Raw genomic sequence first — 24728 nt, 5'->3', positions numbered from 1 at the left:
CAGTTTTTTTTTAAAACAAACTATGAGTCAAAGAAGGAATCTCTAAACAGTTTTTTTATCAGCTAGAAACAATAACTAAATCCTACTCTATCTGCTATTTTAAAAAGGACACATTGAACAATGAAGTCCCTAATCATCATCATCATCATTTAATATCTGTCTTCCATGCTGGCATGGGTTGGATGGTTTGACAGGAGCCAGCTAGGTAGAAGACTACTCCAGGCTATTGTGTCTGTTTTTACTGCTGGATGCCCTTTCTAACACCAACCATGCCACAGAGTGGACAATATATACAAAAAAAAAATGAAAATGGTCATAACTGGTACATCTTTGATCAATCTGCTCAATCAGGGCTTACCTGAAGTTAGACAACATCATTATCACCAATAAGAAATGGAAGAGAAGAAAAAACAAACAAGAGTTGTATTCAAAAATTTTATTTTTTCATTTTTATTAAAAAATAACAGGTTTATCTGCCATTTCATTGAATATCATCATACAAAATAATATATTACAAATATATTGATTAGTATTCACCCACCCACACACCCTAATACCATACATTGGTGAACTGATTCATTTATTTTTTAAAGTAAAGTGGCCACAGGTTATTATAGTTAAGTGAACTTAATGTTGGACATAATGCAATGCTTGTATTTGGCTTATGAACTCACACCTTAGACACAAGGACTGTAATGACTTAACATGGTCACTGCAACATTTTGATGATTTGATTAATATACTGTTGGATGAATAAACAAAAGCAGGTATAATTTCCTCCACCTTTTCCACATTGTGACAGATTTGTAAAGAAATTCTTGTAATAAAAATGATTTCTTAGATAAGCAGAAGACCACAGATTTATATGAAATATATACAGTCAATTGATTTGAACTTATCACACACCTGATACTTATTTTATTGTCTTTGTAGAAATGAAAGTTAAAGTAGATTCTTGTGGGATTTGAACACAAAATTCAGAAGGACAAAAATCAATATTCTGACATTTCTGCTATTATATAGTAATGATGATAATTATTACCATGATTATTATAACATAATATGGAGAATTGGTATACCACCAGATGAATTGTATAAAATCCCATCTGAGTCAGCTTTGTCTTTCATCCTTCCTAATAAATATCAGGTAGATACTGTAATTGCTCTGATAAGAAAAAACGTATTTTGTGCCAATGTTAGAAATCAATAACAATCATTCTAACTTTGGCATGAGATGAGAAATAGGTAAAGAAAAAAGATACAATCAAATTGATGCCAGCATAACACTTGTATTTATTTGACTCCCTCCCAATGGGCAAAAGTGACTTCAGCAGGATTTAAATCAAAATATAACACAACATAACTTTAACTCACTACCATTGCTCTACCAATTCTACCACTCATTTCTAACAAAGACATAAAACCAAAAATTTGTGAGGAGGGAACAGTCAATGGTATCAACTTCAATACTTAACAGGTGCTGTATTTATTGACCAGAGAAGGATGAAATGCAAAGTCAACCTCAGCAGGATTTGAACTCAAAACAAATACGGCAAAGCATTTTGTTTGATGTTTCTACCAATCCACTGTTCTCTACAGGCTAGAAGATAATATTGGGTTACTCCATAAATAATGCAGTTTTTTCTGCATGAACTAAAGTCGGAGGGGGATGGAATAAACTACCTGCATCAACTTGATAGAAAGGCTGGTAGGAATTTTCCCTTTTCTTATTCTTAGTGCAAGTTTTGAAGAGTGCAGTTCGATTTTAACAATTATTTTTTCAAAGCTATAATGAAAGTGACAAAGGAGCATATTCAGCATATTTTGCCTTATGAGTTCAATAAAGGCAACAGAAAGTGTGAAGAATATCAATGCAGTATATGGGGATTGGACAATAACCAGTGTTAACAGTGGTTCCAGAAATTCCAAGCAGGAAACTACAGCCTAGAAGACGAGCCTTATCCTGGAAGCTCTGTAGAGCTCAACAAGGATGTCTAGCAAACCCTGGTGGGACAAAATCCCATTGTAACTGTTGAGGAACTAACAGAAAAGCTTGGATTTGGTCATTCAACCAGTTATCGACACCAGTGCTAGAAGAAAAAATTACCATCTTTGGTTTCAAGACAAAAGGTGTTCTTCCATCAAGATAATGCTCAGCCACATACAACAAGGATGACATTCCAAAAGTTGGAGCAGTTTGAATGGGAAATGATGCTCCACCCACCATATCCGCCAGACATTGCCCCATCTGATTATCATTTATTCCACCATCTTCAAGATCATTTGGATGGAAAAAATATGAATTCTGTAGATGAGGTCAGTACAGTGCTAGAGAAGTATTTTTCGTCGCGGACAAATGAATACTGGAAGAGGGTTCTTGCAAGTCTACCAGATAGATGGAAGAGCATTGTAGAAAATGAAGGAGAGTATATTTTAGATTAAAAAAGAACTTTGTTTATCTTAATTTTGAAAAATAGAAGAAGTATAAAAAGCCACATTATGGGAAGAACCAATACTTTCTTCAGGGCAAAATCACCATTATTCTGATCCTAGTATTTAACAGGTATTTATTTTAACAAATGGAAATTAAAGTCAACCCCAACAGGATTCTAAGTTGAAAGGTGAAGAGCCATAACAAAATACTGCAAGGCATTTTGTTTAACACTCTACTTTTTTTTTTTGTCCACTCCACTGTTATTTTAATAATATAACATTTCTTGATAATCAGATTCACTTAATTCAAGTTAATTTAACCCTTTTACTGCAAAAATCAGATATATCCACTCAAAATTTCATTATGCTTAACAACAGAAAGCAGTTTTTTGTTTTTTTCATACCAATCTATCTTTTGTTGAGGAATGTCATGTTCAAAACTATTTCTTTTCAGATATGTCAAGTTTATGGAGGCAATGTAACTTACAGAAAATACTAATTTTATGTTTTTTTGATAGATATTTAACAATCATTATTGGAATGGCCATGAAATTTATTTTCGCAGTTAAAGGATTAAAAGTTATCCCCTTACGTCTGACAATAATTTACCAAAAATTGAAATAGAAAAATATAAAATTTTTTCACTTAATCAACAAGATTAAATAGAATATTTTTTAAGAAAAATTTTAAATTTCAATGTAATTTTTTACTGAAATTAATGTAAAGTACGTTGTTGAGATACAACACGACTGCTTATGGTAGCTGAGTTAATTAAAGGGGTGTCGACAAAAGTGACAATGCAAGGATTTCCTTCACCACAGGGAGCTGATTCTAGCTCGAACAGCACAACATTATTTACACCTGGTACTAATACTGTCTTGGGCACAAATAATCGGATTTGAGGGCCTCTTGCTGTCCAGTATCTTCCTAAATTAAAGCCATTGATGTACACTTGACCCTGAATAGAAGAAAATGTAAGCAACAATAATGATTCTATACATCTGTATGTATCTGCATTATATATATCACACACACACACACACACACACACATATATATACACACACACACATATATATACACACACACACATATATATACACACACACACATATATATACACACACACACACACATTTATGTTTTTGTTTTGCAACATTCTTGACATGAAATCAAATGTTGAAACAGATATTGTTATACTTGGAGATGGTCATATTTTGCCAATTAAATACACACATTATATACTTGGTCTTCGCTTCAGTTTTATTACTATTATTTTAGTTTCTTTGCCAAAGCTCTTTCGTCACACATCCTGTGACCTCTTCAGTGACTCTCTATCCCACATGTCTCCTCTTGTTCTGCTTATTCAATTTGGAATAAGAACAAATGAGCTTTGACAAAGAAACTAAAATAATAATAAAGCTGAAGTGATGACCAAATATATAGTACATGTACCACCTGACTCGCACCCGTGGCACATAAAAGGCACCTTTCAAGCATGGCTAATGCCAGTACCGCTTGACTGGCTCCTGTGCCAGGGACATGTAAAAAGCACTATCCGAGAGTGACTGATGGCAGTGTTGCCCAACTGGCTCCTATGCCAGTGGCACGTAAAAAGCATTATTTAAGCATGGTCATTGCCAGTGTCGCCTGACTGGCCCCCATGCCAGTTGCATGTAAAAAGCACCCACTACACTCTTGGAGTGGTTGGCGTTAGGAAGAGCATCTAGCTGTAGAAACCTTGCCAGAAGAGATTGGAGACTGGCGCAGACTCCTGGCTTACCAGTCCTCAGTCAAACCGTCCAACCCATGCCAGTATGTAAAGCAGACGTTAAAAGACGATGATGATGATGTGTTTAACTGACAAAGTATGACTGTCCCCAAGTATGATATCATCGTTTAACGTCCGCTTTCCATGCTAGCATGGGTTGGACGATTTGACTGAGGACTGGTGAAACCGGATGGCAACACCAGGCTCCAATCTAATTTGGCAGAGTTTCTACAGCTGGATGCCCTTCCTAACGCCAACCACTCAGAGAGTGTAAGAGATATGTATATATATATATATATATATATATATATATATATAAGGTCAGGCAGGGTGTAAAGTTAGGGTATTTCCAGAGAAGCGCTCAACCTGAATACTGAACTATCAACGCTGTTGGGTTCCAGGCCAAAGCTGGAATTCCTCAGGTGTAGAAAAAACAAGCTTCATGACAATTACACTGTAAAGTGGGTTTGGCAAAGAGCAAATAATCCAAATGAAAAGAAGATAAAACAAAGAAAATTCTTTAAGACATCTTTAATGATTTGTTACAATTGTTTCTGTACCGACTCTATTTGCAAATAGAGTCGGTACAGAAACAATTGTAACAAATCATTAAAAATGTCTTAAAGAATTTTCTTTGTCTTTTTGTTCTTTTCATTTGGTGTATATATATATATATATATATATGTATATATATATATCATCATCATCATCATATCGTTTAACGTCCACTTTCCATGCTAGCATGAGTTGGACGATTTGACTGAGGACTGGTGAAACCAGATGGCTACACCAGGCTCCAATCTGATTTTGCAGAGTTTCTACAGCTGGATGCCCTTCCTGACACCAACCACTCATAGAGTGTAGTGGGTGCTTTTATGTGCCGCCAGCACGAAGGCCAGTCAGGCGGCACTGGCAACGACCACGCTGAAAATGGTGTATTTAATGTGCCACCCGCACAAGAGCCAGGCCAGGAGAACTGGCAACGATCTAACTCGAAAACCCTTATACATGCCATGGGCACAAGTGCCAGAAAGGCAACGCTGGGCACAGGTGCCATCTCGATTTCGCTTGTCTCAATAAGTCTTCGCAAGCTTAGAGAGAGAGAGAGAAAGAGAGAGAGGGAGAGAGGGAGAGAGAGAGAGAGAGAGAGAGAGAGGGGGGGGATATGATGGTAATATCCCATATTCCAAGGAAGATAGTTCTGCAATTTCTTGCTTAACAACTTTCATAAATAATTTGTCTATAGTGATCGAATTTATGAGCAGTACACTAGTTCACTCCCTCTATGAAATTGATGTTGCCTGAACAAGTGCATGGTGTATCATACCTCAGGTGTCAAAGTGACTGCAGAGCAATGTGAGACAAAGTGTTTTGCTCAAAAACATAATGCACCACCCAGTCCAGAAATTGAAACCACAATCCCACAATTAAGAGTGCTCTGACACACACACACACATCACATCATCATCATTTATATATCATTTTCCATGCTGGCATGAGTTAGACAGTTTGACTGAGACTGGTAAACCAAAGAGCTGTACTAGACTCCAGTCTGATTTGGCTTGATTTCTACAGCTAGATGCCTTTCCTATATACCAACCACTCCAAGAGTATAGTAGGTGCCTTTTATGTGTCACCGTCAGTGGCCATGACCACAATTTCACTTGGTTTGACATGTCTTCTCAAGTACAGCAAACTGCCAATGGTCTTGATCACTTGTCATCACCCCTGTGATATCCAACATCTGAAGATCATACTTTGCCACTTCATCCTATGTCTTTCTGGGTCAACCTCTTCCACAAGTTCCCTCCACAGTTAGAGGTTTGCATGTATACATACATACATACACACACAATATCAAATAACAACAATTATTTCTAATTTAAGCACAAGTCCAGTAACTTAGAAAAAAGAGAGTCAATTACATCAACTCCAGTACTTAACTGATATTTTATAGTAAACTTGAAAGGATGAAAAGCAAAGCAGATCTTGGAAGGATTTGAAATCAGGACATTAACAGCCACAATAAATACTGCAAAGCATTTTTTCTGATGTTCTAATAATTCTGCCAATCCACCCACCCACTAGTAATAATAATCCTTTCTAAGACAGGCAGAAGCCCTGAAATTTTGGGGGATGGGGCTAGTCAACTACATTGACCCCAGTACTTGACTGGTACTTATTTTTATCACCCAAAAAGGATGAAAGGCAAAATCAAAGGCAAAAATGTGTGTTTATTTGCAAAAAAAAAAAAAATGACCATCTGAAATATAACAATATGTTTCCAAAAAGTTATTCGTAAAAGAAAAAAAAAATGAGAGACAGCAGGGGAAAAAGGCAACTGTTTCACTTACCTTGGTCCAGTATTTTAAATCTATATAAGTATCATTTACTTGACTTTTATCATTTGGTAAATTTATGAGACCATGATAGAATGTTGGAATTTTCAAAGATGTTGCATTTGATTTCTCTGTTGCTCTATGAAAGAATGATGAAGTGAAATTTAAAACAAAAAAATTCTTTGCGGCTTTATTTAACTACAGACTATACTCGTTTCAACAAGAATATTGTGAAACAAAATATAGACACACACACACACCACCACCACCACCACCACCAATCTGCTTGATATAGGTCATGGTTTGTCATCCCCTGCTAGCTTTTCCATGTGTAGGCTCCCTCAAAAGGACTTCACTAACAATTTCATCTTTAGCTCTCCAACAATGCCCTGTAAATCTGACTCTAAAGTCTTTGATAATGTCTGATACTAGACGGAAATTTCCATACAATTGCTCGTAAACTGCAATCCTTCTGACCTGCCAAATGTGACAAACCATAGAATTTGTGACTGAGGGACACGGGGACCTGTGCAAGCAGTGCAACAGGATGATGATGATATGTATATATATTTCTACACACACACACACACACACACACACATACCTGTATTAAAAGCAAATAATTAAATGAACCTTCTGTTGGTTAAGATAAAATATTCCAGTTGTTTGATCAATTGAACCACCTCATTGTGTTTGCATGTAAGTGGTTGAATATTCCACAGACATGTGTACTCTTACTGTAGTCCTAAGTAGAAATAGCATGACATAAAGTGAAAAATTTGGCCCTTTAATTTACATACAGAGTCTATTCCACAAGCTTTTGAGTGCAGTTTTCATCCTCCCTTCCATCTTCACACACACACACACACACACACACATGAGGGTATGCTAAAAAGTTCTTGGCTGTAGGGGTATTGCAAGAGGCCTGGTTAGAGGTCCAACCTTCTGAGTTCTTTTACAGGGCTTAGGAAAACTGAAGGACTGCTGCAATAAGTATGTGAATCTGAGAGGGGAATATGTTTAATAAAATCATAATTAACTTATCCTCTTGTTTTTACTTTTAAGCAAAGTCAAATACTTTTCAGCACCCCTGTGTATACATTTACACACATACATAAGAAGGATTGAGAAGTGACTTGAAGGACTATTTCTACAAGAGCCCTTCTGTAGAAAATTGCACTGTCAATCTATAGCCACTACATTACAATGGCTGCTAATTTTAACAAACAAGCTGGTCAACAACACAATGGCTACTACAGTATCCAAGGATATGGGTATGATATGAGAAATGAGAAAGGTGTATGTCCTTTGGAATTCCGTGATGCAACTGATGTAACAATTTGTAACAATTTGCAACAGATTTCATTTTCACCAGGAAATACCAAAAGCTTAATATTTATTGAGGCTGATTTTCTATGGCCGCATGCCTTGTCTGTTGTCAACCTTTACCTGTTTCCAAGCAAAGTAATATTACCCCATGGCCAGCTGTATTTTTACAGAATATCGGAAATGAATGACATACATTTACAATAAACATGCAATATCAAGAGAAGGAGACATAAACGTACACAAACTCCCACGTGCAAACATATCATCATCATTACTTATTGTCCACTTTTCCATGCTTGCATGGGTTGGACAGAATTTGTTGAGGCAGATTTTCTATAGCTGAATGCCCCTCTTGTCACCAACCCTCTCACCTGTTTCTAAGCAAGATAGTATTCGCCCCATGGCTAAACATATTTTCATGGGAAAAAAAAATGAGCACTGCTGATTTTCAAGATAAAGGTACACACACACACACACACACATGCATGCACACACACACGACACAGCCACACTTCTTTCAATTTCTGTCTACTAAATCCACTAACAAGGTTTTGCTAAACTCAGGACTATTACAGAAGACACTCGCAAGAAAGTGTAACAACAGTTGCTTCTGATAGGGTGTCATGGAGGAGGGGGTGCAGGACTTTACTCCAATGACCCACCCAGGAATAATGGGTAGAGAAATGGACGGATATATGTATGTGTGTATGTATGTATAATATCTAGTCACCCGTATTACGAACCAGGTGATACATGAAGGAGTCATACCCTATGACTGGTGTAGCAGCATCATAGTCAACTGCTACAAAGGTAAAGGGGACGCTTTAGATACAAATAATTACAGAGGCATCAAGCTGTTAGATCAGGTTATGAAAGTTACAGAGAGGGTCATAGCCCAACTAATTAGGGAGCGAATCAATTTAGATGAGATGCAGTTTGGGTTCGTGCCAGGTAAAAGCACTACTGATGCCTTATTTCTAGTGAGACAGTTGCAAGAGAAATACCTAGCTAAGGATAAACCTCTGTACCTGGCTTTCGTTGACATGGAGAAAGCCTTTGACAGGGTCCCCCGATCCCTTATCTGGTGGTCAATGAGGAAACTTGGGATAGAAGAATGGTTAGTGAGAGCTGTGCGAGCCATGTACAGAGATGCTGCCAGTAAGGTGAGGGTTGGAAATGAGTACAGCAATGAATTCCGGGTAGAGGTAGGGGTCCACCAAGGTTCCGTCCTCAGCCCCCTATTATTTACCATAGTCCTCCAGGCAATCACAGAGGAGTTCAAGACAGGTTGCCCCTGGGAGCTCCTCTATGCTGATGACCTTGCCCTAATTGCGGAGTCACTATCAGAACTAGAGGAGAAGTTTCAGGTGTGGAAGCAAGGTCTAGAATTGAAGGGCCTTAGAGTCAACCTAGCTAAAACCAAAATCCTAATAAGTAGGAAGGTAGATAAAACACAAACCCCTTCAGGTAGATGGCCCTGCTCAGTATGTAGAAAAGGAGTAGGTAGTAACTCTATAAGATGTACCCGGTGCAAGCTATGGACACATAAGAGGTGCAGCAACATCAAAGGCAGGTTAACTAGCAAGTTAGTTTTTGTTTGTGGCAGATGTTCAGGTGCAATAAAGACTGCAAACAAACAGGAAACAACTTCTATCTCATTCCAGGGTGAAAAACTAGAGGTAGTCGATAGCTTCCGCTATCTGGGCGACCAAGTTAGTAGTGGGGGTGGGTGCGCTGAAAGTGTAGCTGCTAGAATAAGAATAGCCTGGGCAAAGTTTAGAGAGCTCTTACCCCTGCTGGCGACAAAGGGACTCTCACTCAGAGTAAAAGGCAGACTGTATGACGCATGCGTACGAACAGCCATGCTACATGGCAGTGAAACATGGGCTGTAACTGCTGAGGACATACGTAAGCTCGCAAGGAATGAAGCCAGTATGCTCCGTTGGATGTGTAATGTCAATGTGAATACCCGTCAGAGTGTAAGTATCTTGAGAGAAAAGCTGAACATTAGAAGCATCAGTTGTGGCGTGCAAGAGAGACGATTGCGCTGGTATGGACATGTGGTGAGAATGGAGGAGGATAGCTGCGTGAAAAAGTGCCACACCCTAACAGTTGAGGGAACCCGTGGAAGAGGTAGGCCCAGGAAGACCTGGGCTGAGGTGGTGAGGCAAGACCTTCGTACATTGGGCCTCACCGAGGCGATGACTACAGACCGAGACCTTTGGAAATGGGCTGTGCGTGAGAAGACCCGGCAAGCCAAGTAAGATCGTTGCCAGTGCTCCTGGACTGGTTCTTGTGCGGGTGGCACATGAGATGCACCATTTTGAGCGTGGCCGTTGCCAGTACCGCCTGACTGGCTCCTGTAGGTTTTTTCGAGCGAGATCGTTGCCAGTGCCCCTGGACTGGCTTGTGCGGGTGGCACATAAAAGACACCATTTCGAGCGTGGCCGTTTTCGTGCGGGTGACACGTAAAAGCACCCACTACACTCTCTGAGTGGTTGGCGTTAGGAAGGGCATCCAGCTGTAGAAACTCTGCCAAATCAGACTGGAGCCTGGTGTTGCCATCCGGTTTCACCAGTCCTCAGTCAAATCGTCCAACCCATGCTAGCATGGAAAGCGGACGTTAAACGATGATGATGATGATGATGATGATAGTCATAAATGACAAAAAATAGTTTGAAATAATTTTACTTAACAATAATAAAATCCTAACATCAGGAAAAACTGTTTCGTAACTTAAATTCTGCTTTATTTTGAAGGTTTTTTGCATTAATGCAGTCATTTAAATAATTTATTTATTATCAAATATAATAACATAAATTATTTACATGTTTTTAAGTTACAAAACAATTTGTTGTGATATTAGAATTTTCTTATTGTTAAATAAAATTTCATCAAACTATTTCTCTGTCATTTGTGACTTTATAGACTCCTTATCATTTTCTCTTGTACTGTACTATATATTCTATATGTTTTGTAGAATGATACATTAAGGAGTTTTTTTTACGCGCACTGACAGATTAATTGAATACTGTGACTTATATATGTGTGTGTGTATAAACATATATGTATGTATGTATGTATATGTCGAAAGTGAAATCGTGATGGCACCTGTACCCAGCGTCGCCTGTGCCCAGCGTTGCCTTCCTGGCACGTGTAAAGATATTCGAGTGAGATTGTTGCCAGTACCGCTGGACTGGCTCCTGTGCAGGTGGCATGTAAAACACACATTTTGAGTGTGGCCGTTGCCAGTACTGCGTGACTGGCCCGCGTGCCGGTGGCATGTAAAAGCACCCACTACACTCTCTGAGTGGTTGGCATTAGGAAGGACATCCAGCTATAGAAACTCTGCCAGATCAGATTGTGACCTGGTGCAGCCATCCGGTTCACCAGTCCTCAGTCAAATCGTCCAACCCATGCTAGCATGGAAAGCAGATGTTAAACGATGATGATGATGATGATATATATATATATATATATATATATATATACCTCTCATTGTTATTCACACCCCTCCTGCACCCTCTTTCTTCTATCCACCATGTGTCCAGACTGCATCATCCACTCCACTCCATTCTAACCCCTTCATCTACATAAAGGACTGCACTGGAATGCTCTCACTTTCCTTCTACTTAAAACAATCGAGCTTCACCCATCTGTACTACGAATCAGCACCTTCACTCCTGGATTGATTCTATTGCTAACCATCACCTATTTTTAACTATATGTAGTACCAAAAGGTTACCAGACTAGTAATGTTTAATAAAAAATAACTTATTTACTTAAGTTTTAACATCATCTCCTTTGAAATAGTCACTTTGTCCCAGAGTTCCTGCCGCTTTTGGAATCTGGCCTGGAAGTTGTTTTCCATAAGTGAGTCAAGTACCTTCTCTGATTTGCTCTGGATCCCAACAAGTGTTAAAACAGCAACCTCTGAGCTGCCTTTTCATCTTTGGAAAAAGATGGAAGTCTGCAGGTGCTAAATCTGGCGAATAGGGTGGGTGCAGAAGCAATACAATGTTGTTTTTGGCGAGAAACTCATGTGTGAGGAGAGCTCAGTAATAGGGTGCAATGTCATCATGAAGAATCCAATTGTGCTCCACAGGTCCGGTTACTTTTGCTGAATGTCCTCCCTCAAATACTTCAAAACGTCACAGTAGAACTTGAGTGACGGTCTGGCTCTGCAGGACAAATTCTCAATGCACAATACTACATTTCCAGGGGTGACGCTCACGGCAGATCTTCCAGATCACTCATCATGTTCCAGGGATGTTCTTCTGTTTTGGAAGTACCCATGCCACTTGAAACATTGCATACAATCCAATTGCTTTGTCACCATAAGCTTGCTGAAGCATGCTCAATGTCTCTGTAGCAGACTTCCCAAGTTTAACACAAAATTTCACAGTGGCTCTTCTTCCGGCTTTCTGTCCATGACAAAAATTGCAGACTACAGCATACATGTGATCACAAAAACACAAATTTCACAACTTACAAAGTAAACACAGCGATGCCACTCAGCACACTGCCTCATGAAGGTCACTGCTAGCTCTCAGTGTGCATGCAACTGTGTGCTGCCATCAGATGGTGTGATATAGAATTAGTCTGAAAACTTTGATACCACCTCATACCTCATTACCCATATTTACAACTCTAGAATGCCCTTCCAACCTTTCTTTCTCTCACTACATTGTCTCACTGCCGCTTTCTTTCATTATCTCTCGTCAATCTACATACAAGCTTTGCATTCATATTCATGAGAGAAAATTTAATTTTGTTTTAAACAGGACAAATATAAACAATAATGACATCTCACTTACTTTTTCAAGAAAGATTCAACAACTGTCTTGTTTGGACTTTGCATGTCATAGAATGGATACATTTCCCATTTGCTAAGGGTTTGGTTATTAAGGGTCAAATTTTTCAAGATTCCCTATAAAAAAGAATTTGAGTTCCATTAAACATTCTGTAACATTATTGTCATTGCCACCATCACCAACAACAACACTAACATCAATCACCACCAACATCATCATCACCAATCATCACTGTTCTTTTAGCACATATTTTTTCAAGACTGGAAACAAACTATTTAGAACATCTTTTCCCTGCATCCAGTGGATATATACATTAGTCATTCATTTAGTTTTTAAATAAAGAAGTAAAATCAATCAATGAGAGGTTTATTAAGAGAGAGATGCAATATTGACATCATCGAAATCTTGTAGTTATTTATGAGCTAAACACAAAGAAATTAAATTATGTATTGAAAAGAATGATGTTAATATATTCGAAAACAAGATTTCAATACTGAAGTATTTTCAAGGAAAAGTATTGCTATAAAAATCAATTTTGTATGCAATAGTAATAGCGTTTTTTTATTCAGTACAAATTTTTGTCTTTTGTTTTGTTTTTTTTACAACACCACTAAGCTTCAAATATCCTTCTGATTTTTTTGTTTTTCCCTTGTCAAATGAAAAGAATAATATTTGGATCTACTAAGTTTGTATTGTCTCTTAACCCTTTGACTGTGAAATTAAATTTCATGGTTACTCCAGTAATGATGTTCAATATCTACTTAAAAATAGATTTGGTATTTTCTGCAAGTCAATAAACTTGACATATCTCAACAAAAAATAAAAATAGTTTCAAACATGACATTCCCCAACAAAAGATAGATTGATATATAAAACTGCTTTCTGCAGTTAATGGTAATGAAGTTTTGAGTGGATTTACTTCTTCAGTTCTTTCATATATATAAAGTTTGTTGTTGCAGATTAATTAACCACTGGTTAATTAATCTTCAAGTTTAACCCTTCTGTTATCATATTTCTGTGGAAATACATTACTTCTGCATTGGTTGATTTTTAAAATAATTTAGTAAAATACTTTTTGTCGTTATTAACCCTTCATCAAATATATTACTTATTTATCCACGTTGCTTTGAATTAGTCACACATTATCTTGTAGCTTCAAGATTTCAATGGTATGCTTGTATATTTTTAGTATGACATTGTAAGGTAGGTTTGAAACATTGGATCTGGTCAGATTTAACATAAAACAAGTAGAATAATTGGGCTGAATATGGCTGGATTAAATGCTAAAGGGTTAAGCTGGTAACTGGAACAAATTAACATGAAAATTTAGTTCACTTTGAAACAGTGAGTTTGTGTCATAGAACCAGGATGATCTCAAATGGACTAGTATCAAAAGGGTTAAAGTGAGCGAAAATAAATTATTTTCTTTTCGTATTTTTTAACTTCAAGATTTTGTGATTTCACTACAATGCCATTTGAAGAAGAAATTAAAGAAAGTTAAAATTGGATCTATATTTGTTATAACCTTATTATATAAATGTTTCTTATTTGTATTAAAGAATATCATGGAAAAGAAATAAAGACAGAAAGAGATAAACTGAAAGAGAAATCACCTTGAGGTTATTATTAATGGTGTTGCCAAATGTTATATGAGCTTGATTTTCTACAAGAATATTCAAAAAGTCACCAGCTTTTCCTGTGATGTTCATCACATATGTCCACTGCCATTCTAAAATACCCATGAACTCCTGTTGAGAAAAGAAAATTAATTCACTTGACAATCATATTCCTGTATATGAGTGTTAGAGAAGACAATATTTAATATCTTTTAGTTTAATGTCAGCACCACTCAAACTGTGGAGTCAGACCTGCATGACTTCAAAATCTGAATGGTGTTGATGATCCTGAAACAGACTTAAGATCAAATACTAGTCAGTCAGTCCAATAGCTGGAGGCCTCGTGTCAGTGAGTGAGGCTGGTGAGACTGTAAAGTCATCAAGAGAAAGGCCCACAAAACTGTACATTCTCTCTTGATGACCCCTGAAATCTACTAGTACCCCAATATGCAGAACTTTTGATTGACAACTTTTGCACAAACAAGCCATTACCAAGTCTCCTTCTCTCTCTTTCTTCTCCACACACACTCTCATACATACAGGTGGGTGATGTCACAGAGGGACAGGAAGGGGCAGGAAATGATGTCACATCAAGAAGCAGCAAGTTGAAGATGGCCTCTTTCTTACTGGGTTTGTGGCATGGTCAAGTTGTGTGCTGGAGCATTCGTAGAGTAGTAGCCCTTTCTGCCATGTGGTTAGGAGAGCTTACATATACAACTCTGAGGTCTCGTGGTTTCTTGTGATCCAACGCTTGGAGGGATTATTGTCAATTGTAAATTAAGGTATGAGTAACTTTATTTTGCACCTTACAACAACAAGCTATTACCAGTTGTGAAGACACATCCAAGAGTTGTTTTTTTTGTTTGCCTTCTTCAAATTTTTGTTCTCCTTGTTTTCGTGCTCCTGCCTTTCTAACCACTGACATGCGATGGCTACAAAAATCAGAATCAGCAGCAATGTGTTGAGACTGCTTCTTGGAGAAGGCAATGTGGTGGCCTGGATGAAAAAGTAAGACTCATGGCCAAGCTGCAGGGTATAGAACATGTGGCTAGCCTTATGCCACTGTACTTAGGAGGCACTGCACTGAATCTCTACTTAAAAATGGACAATTATGAAACAGAATAGAAATGACATCATGTCAAGAAGCAGCAGGTTGAAGCTGGCTTCTTTCTTATGGGGTCTGCAGAGTGGGTCAAGTTGTGTGCTGGGAGTGGTCATAGAGTAGTAGTCCTTTCTGGTACGTGGTTAAGAGAGCTTACATGTGGTTACAACTGGGAGGTCTTGCTGGTTTCTCATGATCTGATACTTGGAGGGATTGTTACTGATTGCAACTCAAGGTAAGAGCAACTTTATTTCATGCCTTTTAACAACAAGTACATAAACTTTATAGACATAAAGAAGAAGAAAAAAATGAAAATATTTTACTCAAAGAAACTCTTGAATGTTTCTAAAGTGTTCTCACCTGATTCACAGAAACATATGCTCTATCCCTTACATCAAGACCTATCAAAGGCTTCTGATACACTGAAGATTCAAGCTGGTGTCTGTATAATGTGAACCCGTAATACTGCAAATATAACATTTATATCATTAAATACAATAGTTCTATAAGTGCAATATTTATACAAATATCTTATTCTTATACATGAATGTTGTTGACAGTAACTTTGAAGTTTCAGCCAGCTAAGCCATTGTCAGATTGGCCAAAATTTCAAAGTCACAGAGAACAACATTCTTGTATAAGGAAAAGTATAGAGTAACCCATCAGATTGATGTAAAATTGTTTTTATTATAAGTGAGCTTGAAAACAAATATTAATATAATATTTATACAAATATTTATATACAGGATGAGTCAAAAGTAGTGCCCAGTTTCTGGGAAGTCATATATATCAACCTTTAAACAGGGTTTGAGTGCTACTTTTGACTCACTCTGTATGTGTATATGCACACACACACACACATATATAAATATGCATATATATATATATCATCATCATCATCATTTAACCTCCGCTTTCCATGCTAGCATGGGTTGGACGATTTGACTGAGGACTGGTGAAACCAGATGGCTACACCAGGCTCCAATCTGATTTAGCAGAGTTTCTACAGCTGGATGCCCTTCCTAACGCCAACCACTCTGAGAGTGTAGTGGGTGCTTTTACGTGCCACCGGCACGAAGGCCAGTCAGGCGGTACTGGCAACGGCCACACTCAAAATGGTGTATTTTATGTACCACCCGCACAAGAGCCAGTCCAGGGGCACTGGCAACGATCTCGCTCGAAAGTCCTTACATATGCCACGGACACAAGTGCCAGAAAGGCGATGCTGGGTACAGGTGCCATCACGATTTCGCTTTCGCTTGCCCCAATAAGTCTTCGCAAGCTGAGTTTCGTGTCCAATGAAGGAGACGACGTTGGCATGGGTGCCAGTCATCGAATTTAGTTCGATATATATATATATATATATATATATATAAATTAACAAATATATGAGTTGTTTCCTTATACATTCCACCCCACCCTCATCATTTCTCTGTCACCTGGGAGCAGAATAGGCACATACTACATCCCCCCAGCTTTCTCAGTTACCTCTTTTCCCCACTCCAAACCACTTCCATTTCCCATTATCTTGCCCATGCCTATTATCTCCACCAATCACCTACTTTCCCCTGTGCTGTTCTCCATTATTAACACCTCACTTATCTGCTATCACCCTCAGTGCCCTCACATATCTATTGCAACCCCTGCCTCTCAGCCTCTCCTAGGTTTCTCTCCATCATTCGCCATAATCATTTTTATCCTGCTGACTCATCCAGTCCAAACCTCTGTATCACTTCACCTATTCTCACCATCTCCAAAGTACCTCAAAGGTATGTCCCAATTCGTCTTCACCATCATTTCTCTCATTATCACTCTCCTTATCTTATTCTCCAACTCTCCTTTTCTCTCCTACAGTGGTATCCATGTATCTACAGCAAGACATCTATCTCTGTCTCTCTATATCTTTAATCTCTCAACTGGCACCACTACTACCACCTCCCAGTTAAAGGAGTTTTACCATTTTTTTGCCTTGTAAGGTACTTGTTGACACTGTTAATGATGGTGCCATGTAAGAAAACCTGGTGCTTTTGCCACATAAAAAGAACAAATGCTGGTGCCATGTACGAAGCACTGGTACTGGTTCCACATAAAAAGCACCCAGTACACTCTATAAAATGGTTGGCATTAGGAAGGGTATCCAGTATAGAACCATGCCAAAGCAGACCAGAGTCTGGTGCCAGTGGTGTATAACCAGCCCACTTCATTCATTGAACAATAAACTTTGCTTGCGTAGACCTGTTGAGGCAAGAGAAATCAAAATTGCTGACGTGGCCGATGACAGTACCGCCTGATTGGCACTTGTGCCAGTTGAATGTTAAAAGCACCATCCGAGCGTGATTGTTGCAAGGGCCGCTGACTGGCTCTCATGCCAGTGGTACATAAAACACACCATTCAAGTGTGATCATTGCCAGTGTCGCCTTACTGGCACATGAAAAACAACACTCGATTGTGGTCATTGCCAGTGCCACTGGACTGGCTCCCATGCAGGTGGCACGTAAAAAACACCTTTTGAGCATGGTCATTGCCAGTACCTCCTGACTGGCCCTCATGCCGATGGCACATAAAAGTACCCACTACACTCTTGGAGTGGTTGGCGTTAAGAAGGGCATCCAGCTGTAGAAACTTTGCCAGATCAGATTGTAGCCTGGTGTAGCCGTCCAACCCATGCCAGCATGCAAAGCAGATGTTAAACGGTGATGATGATGATGATATACACATACATGCATATATATATATATATATACACACATACACACACACACACACACACACACACACACATTGCTTCCCTGGCACATAGATTCAGCTTCAGTTCTCCATCAAAAGTAATACCATAAATGGTATTGAAACACAAACATTGATTTTTTTTTTCTTTTACATTAGAAAATAGCCACAAATTTGTAGGTGAATGGTTGAGCTGATACAAGTGAAAAATTCACCATATGAAAGATATTTATTTTATCAACCTACATGGAATGAAAAACAAAACTTAACCCTTTCGTTACCAACCCAGCTGAAACCTGCTCTGGCTCTGAGTAGAAATGTCTTGTTTTCATAAGTTTTGAATTAAAATCTTCCACCAAACCTTAGTCACAATTTATGTTCCTAACACTAGCTGAATTATAACTAAGTTATTTTACTAAATTCTTTGTTATATTTAAAGTAATTGAAAGAAACACAGAGTATCTCAAAATAAATACAGCAATGAAAGGGTTAATTCCAGTAGAGATTGAATTCAAAATTTAGAAATATGAGTCTAAAAATTATAGTTCTTCAATTTTTGCCAGCTTTACTTGAAACAAATGTGATTAGAAATAACGAGAAAAAGAAGTTAAAAAATTATTAAACTATACCAGTTTAACATCTTCCATAGCGACAGTATATTCGGTTAGGATTGGTCCCTTTGGCATGAGGTATGACAGAAGGTTTAAAATGGAGGCTCCCTGGAAAATAAAGAATTAAGACAATTTATTATTGAAAAAATAGTTCTATTCTCTTCTTTTTTCTTTTACTTGTTTCAGTCATTTGACTGCAGCCATGCTGGAGCACTACCTTGAATGGTGTTAGTTGAACAAATCGACCCCAGGACTAATTTCTTTTAAGCCTAGTATTTATTGTATCAGTCTCTCTTGCTGAACTGCAGCGATGGGGGGGGGGACAAGAACAGACACACACATATATATATACACGACAAGCTTCTTTCAGTCTTCATCTACCAAATCAACTCACAAGACTATAGTAGAAGACACTTTCCCAAGGTGTCACACAGGGGGACTGATCCCAGAACCATGTGGTTGGGAAGCAAGCTTCTTACCACACAGCTATGCTATATATCATGGACATGGACTCTCCCATCATTAGACAATGTATGAGGGTTCTGCAATTTCTTGAACAACCACACTGCTCTGTTTACAGAGATCAAATGTTAGTGTTCACATAAGCTCACTCTCTCCACCAAATTGTTATAACTTGTACAGGTGCACAATGTGCCACTTCAGATGACAATGTGAAATGATGTGTTTTGCTCAAGAACACAACACAATACCCATTCTGGGAATTGAAACTACGATCTCACAATCATGAGTGCAACACCCTAACCACTAAGCCAAGTGCCTTCACACACACACACATATCATCAACAACATTTAATGTCTGTTTTCCATGCTGAAATGGGTTGGATGATAATATAGATATAAATAGATATTTATTATATACTAGCTTATATAGGCACAGGAGTGGCTGTGTGGTAAGTAGCTTGCTTACCAACCACATGGTTCCAGGTTCATTCCCACTGTGTGGCACATTGGGCAAGTGTCTTCTACTATAGCCTCGGGCCGACGAAAGCCTTGTGAGTGAATTTGGTAGACGGAAACTGAAAGAAGCCCGTCGTATATATGTATATATGTATGTGTGTGTGTGTGTATGTCTGTGTGTCTGTGTTTGTCCCCCAAACATCGCTTGACAACTGATGCTGGTGTGTTTATGTCCCCGTAACTTAGCGGTTTGGCAAAAGAGACTGATAGAATAAGTACTAGGCTTCCAAAGAATAAGTCGTGGGTCGATTTGCTCGACTAAAGGTGGTCCTCCAGCATGGTCACAGTCAAATGACTGAAACAAGTAAAGAGTAAACAAAATCAAAAAGAGTAGCTTAAAAGCTACACTCCATGTGGATTTTTAAGCTAGCTCCTGTGGTGGGCTAATTGGGACTGTGGCCCAAAACTAAAGAGAGCTAAATAGCATGATCATAATACATTTGATCAAACCCGGTGGTGTTTGATCTGAGGTTGGACAAATGAGAATTAATTCTGTAATGCAATTATTCTCTTGTTTCAGTCCCAGTTGAACTCCAACACTTGGCCAGTTTGTCCCAAAGTTCTGATTTCGACATAGAATTAACGAAGTAAATGTCATTTATCTCCCCCTTGATTTTTGACACACACCAACCAAGATGGCTAAGCGTTACCTGCTAGAAATAGCAACCCAAATGCTTTTAAATCAGATCTCAATGCTGGATGTTCAAGAACCAAACAAATCGCAGATTTTCAATCCTGGGTTCATCCTGATTCCAAAAAGGTATAATATGTCTATGTAGAGCAAATGCAGACTGCGATACAGGGGTCCCACATGGACAGATAGAAATTTAGTTTTATTATTATATTTTTATATTCTTTATTCTTTTCTGTGTTTCAGTCATTTGATTGCAGCCATGCTGGAGCACCACCTTTAGTCGGACAAATCGACCACAAGACTTATTCTTTGTAAACCTAGTAGTTATTCTATTGGTCTCTTTTGCTAGACCACTAGGTTATGGGGAAGTAAACACACCAACATCAGTTGTCAAGCAATGGTGGTGCTGGAACAAACACAGACACACAAATATATAAACCTATGATGGGCTTCTTTCAGTTTCCGTCTACTAAATCCACTCACAAGGCTTTGGTTGGTTTGAGGCTATAGCAGAAGACACTTGCCCAATGTGCCACGCAGTGAGACTGAACCCAGAACCATATGGTTGGGAAGCAAGCTTCTTACCACACAGCTATGCCTGTGCCTAAATATATATATATATATATATATATATATATATATATATACACCCAAGTAAGCACATAAATGTGAAGCAAGGAAAAAATAGTACTCAAATACCGGAGGCAGAATAAAATGCTCTATTATTAAAGCTGCAAAGACATCACAAAAAATTGCTACTCAGAGTTTCAGGCTCCTGTCCTAGATTACAACTGCCCAATGAATAGGAACATGAAACTCTGAGTAGTAGTTTTTTGTGATATTTTTGCAGCTTTAATAATAATATATATATGACAAATGAAAGACGAAAGATGGAATATACAAGAATTTAAGCTACCAGGTGTAAACCATTCATCTTATTATCCAATATAAATATATGTACATACACACACACACACACACACAAATGTTTTTTTTTTATTAAAATTAATTCTTTCAGTAAATTAAGATAGTCTAATTCTAAAAATAGTAAAAAAAAATTAAATAAACTTACCTTTTGAAGAAATAGTTTGCCATAGTTTGCTTTAGGTGTTGAAGGTGGAACAGCTTTCTCTACAGGAAAATACTTGAAATAAAACAGAATAACTTAGTATATGATTTCAATGGGGAATGTGACAGTAATTATATTTTCTAAGGAAACAAAACAGAAATAATCCAGTAAGTTGTATATGACTATTTAAAATACTCAGATGCTTCCTAATACATTAGTTTATTATTTTCATATGCATTTGTTTTAACAATATTGTTGTTCTTGATGTCATAGGAATTTATAAACTTTGAGAGAACATGAAAGATGTGGGTTTGTGCTTCAAAGGCAGCCTTTGATTTGTGGTGAGAATATTCAGCCATTACCAGTTGTTGCAATTCACTGGAACGTTGCCCACATGATCAGCAAGTCTGACCAATCACAACTTCACCTGGAAAGCACATTACCCATGTGATCAACAGAAATTGGCCAATCACGACTTCAAGTGGAATAGGCTCTTTTCTTAATCCTTTAGTCAGAGAGAGAAGAGCACTGTTCATGATCCTTGATTTTTTTCATGTTCACTGAGGCAAGAAAAGAGAAAGTTATTCTCAAATTAGAGGCTTGTTTGAATGCCTGCAACAGAGTAGATTTGGCTAATGGCACTGAATGTGCCACCACCACAAGGTCCAGTCCCTGTTGTGGTGTAGTAGCCTAAGTGCCTCAATGATCCTGAGAATTGAACCAGCAGAGTGCAAGCTCCTGGATGGGCCTTCCATGTTGGACATGTCAAAGGATAGAGGCCAGACTAACGTAGACCACCTCTTCCGAAAGTTAAAAATGGGTATGTGTAGAGACAATACTCCTACCAAGAAAAAAGCAGTTACAGAATCGCTGATGACAATTCAAACCAACAAGACTTGGGAAAAGAAGACTTTCTCTCAAGGAAACTACTTCTAAGGATTCCTCCAAACATTTGTTGAAGTTTATTTTCTGTACATTCTTAGTGTTTATTGTACCTGCATATGTCACACCAAGTCTACTTTCTCTATTAACCTTCCCATGATAACGCTGCACCTTGTATGTCTCCATAGCTTGCATTCGGTACACCATACAGAGATTTACCAACACCTTTTCTACTTATCAAGCAAAGCCAGCTCTATGAAGATATTAGTGATTTGTCTGTTTCCCTACTTACTAAGATTTTGGTCTTTGCTAAATTAATTCTAAGGCCCTTTGATTCCAGACTGTGCTTCCACGCCATAAGAACAAGGTCGCCAGCATAGAAGAGCTCCCAAGGGAGCTAGTCTTAAGTTCCTCTGTTATGGCCTGGAGGATTATGGTAAATAAGAGGGGGCTCTTATTGGTTCACACAGGATCATTTTGTAACTGTTTAAGCTTATTTTTTAACTACAATTGATATGACGGATACAGACTCAAAATTCAACTTCATTTCAAATAAGCTCTTTCAGTAAATCAGAATCATGCTCTAAAGTTATCATTGTTTCAATATGTAAGAACTTAATCCTTCAATTGGTTCATTTTCTTCAAATCACGTTATTAACTAGTTATAAGCTTTGTGGTTTTAGTAGCATTGCTTGTTAAGAAACTGATGTTAATGGCATTTCCTCAAGTGACAATGAATTGGAACAGAATTCTAAAAATTGAGGTTGAAAATAAAACATGTTAAGTTGGAAAATCAAGTACTCACTTTGGAAATGACATTTTTGATCTTGAAATACTTAGGAGTGAGATCACCAGCTTCAGTTAAAGGAGCATCATAATCATAACTAGTTGGCACTGCTTGGTAAGGAGGATTATTGGCTCCTGATAATGAAGGAAAATAATAATTTATTTTGACTTGTAAAGGAAGGGCTTAGTTTTATGTTCTTTTTAAATTTTTAATTTGAAAAAATCATTTTTTTTCATAAGTACAAAGGGGTCAGAGAAGTACCCATTGCCAATGAAGATCCTTACAGACTCTACAGACATACAAGCAGGGGGGAAACTGGAAATGATTAATTAGGTTAATGTGTACTAGTATGTTACATATCTACAACTAGAATGCTTTTGAACATGACTGAATAAGACAGGACGGATTATGAGCAGTTAGCAAGAGTTGATAAAAATGGCAACATAGTCACTAGGTTTGTGATAAGTCAGCAGCATGGAATTGTGGGATTGCTGAAGTAGATAATGAAAGCGATCATGTACAAATCAAGTCCATTTTCACTATAAAAGCAGAATTTTTTCAGTAGGATGGAGTTTTGGTCAATTAAGACAATAACAATGGGAAAAATAAATCTTATTTTATCTAGACACAAGTCACTTTTATGGTAGTAGTTATAATTAACTGAATTCACTGATATTAATTTTAATGATAAAGAAGGAAGGAATACAAGACAAAGTTGACACTGGTGAAATTTGATCTCAAAGATGTAAAACTTCAAATACTGGGAAATATACAGATCACTCAGATGAACTATCTATTGAATGCACCGTAACTGCTTCAATATATCACACACTATATTACATGCATATATATATATATATATATATATATATATATATATACATATATATATATACATATATATATATATATACATATATATATATACATATATATATATACATATATATATATACATATATATATATACATATATATATATACATATATATATATACATATATATATATACATATATATATATACATATATATATATACATATATATATATACATATATATATATACATATATATATATACATATATATATATACATATATATATATACATATATATATATACATATATATATATACATATATATATATACATATATATATATACATATATATATATACATATATATATATATACATATATATATATATACATATATATACATATATATATATATATATATATATATATATATATATATATATGTACTGTTCCATTATAGAAAGATAACAAAAAAAGTACTCCATCTGGTGAGAGACAAATATTATTTGTTTAAAGGACACAATACATGTCTTTAAGTGCTACTAATAGTTTCATATGTTCAGAAATATCTCAAACATATATATATATATATATATATATATATATATATACTCATACATATATATATATATACTTGCACACATACATAAATACATACATGCATATATAAACACACTATGTACATTCATAAATATGTACATACATACATGCATGTTTGTGTGTATGTATGTGTGTGTGTGTGTGTGTGTACATGCATGATGCATATGTATATAGCTTAATGGTGTTGAGTGCTGATGTGTTCAAAAAGTGTTGAAAA

At 37.2% G+C, this 24728-nt stretch overlaps 1 protein-coding gene across 5 annotated transcripts in view; it reads right to left on the bottom strand.

The window, feature by feature from the left end:
• Positions 1-421: 421 nt before the first annotated feature.
• The window catches only part of LOC106870855 (beta-galactosidase), a 157660-nt gene continuing 133353 nt past the window's right edge, over positions 422-24728 (bottom strand). For all 5 annotated transcript variants that reach the window (XM_089357188.1, XM_089357180.1, XM_089357185.1 and 2 more), the window contains 8 exons: positions 23109-23224; positions 21425-21496; positions 18759-18848; positions 15765-15869; positions 14300-14434; positions 12690-12802; positions 6559-6682; positions 422-3391 (listed from right to left, as the gene is read on the bottom strand). In XM_089357188.1, the coding sequence (XP_089213314.1) occupies positions 3149-3391; positions 6559-6682; positions 12690-12802; positions 14300-14434; positions 15765-15869; positions 18759-18848; positions 21425-21496; positions 23109-23224 (998 nt within the window). In that variant the 3' untranslated portion in view covers positions 422-3148. The remainder of the gene's footprint in view (positions 3392-6558; positions 6683-12689; positions 12803-14299; positions 14435-15764; positions 15870-18758; positions 18849-21424; positions 21497-23108; positions 23225-24728) is intronic.

This window comes from Octopus bimaculoides, chromosome 1, assembly GCF_046866305.1.
Source record: "Octopus bimaculoides isolate indiv1 chromosome 1, ASM4686630v1, whole genome shotgun sequence".
In the NCBI taxonomy this organism is placed as follows: domain Eukaryota; kingdom Metazoa; phylum Mollusca; class Cephalopoda; order Octopoda; family Octopodidae; genus Octopus; species Octopus bimaculoides.
This window is presented reverse-complemented; position numbering and strand designations above follow the sequence as displayed.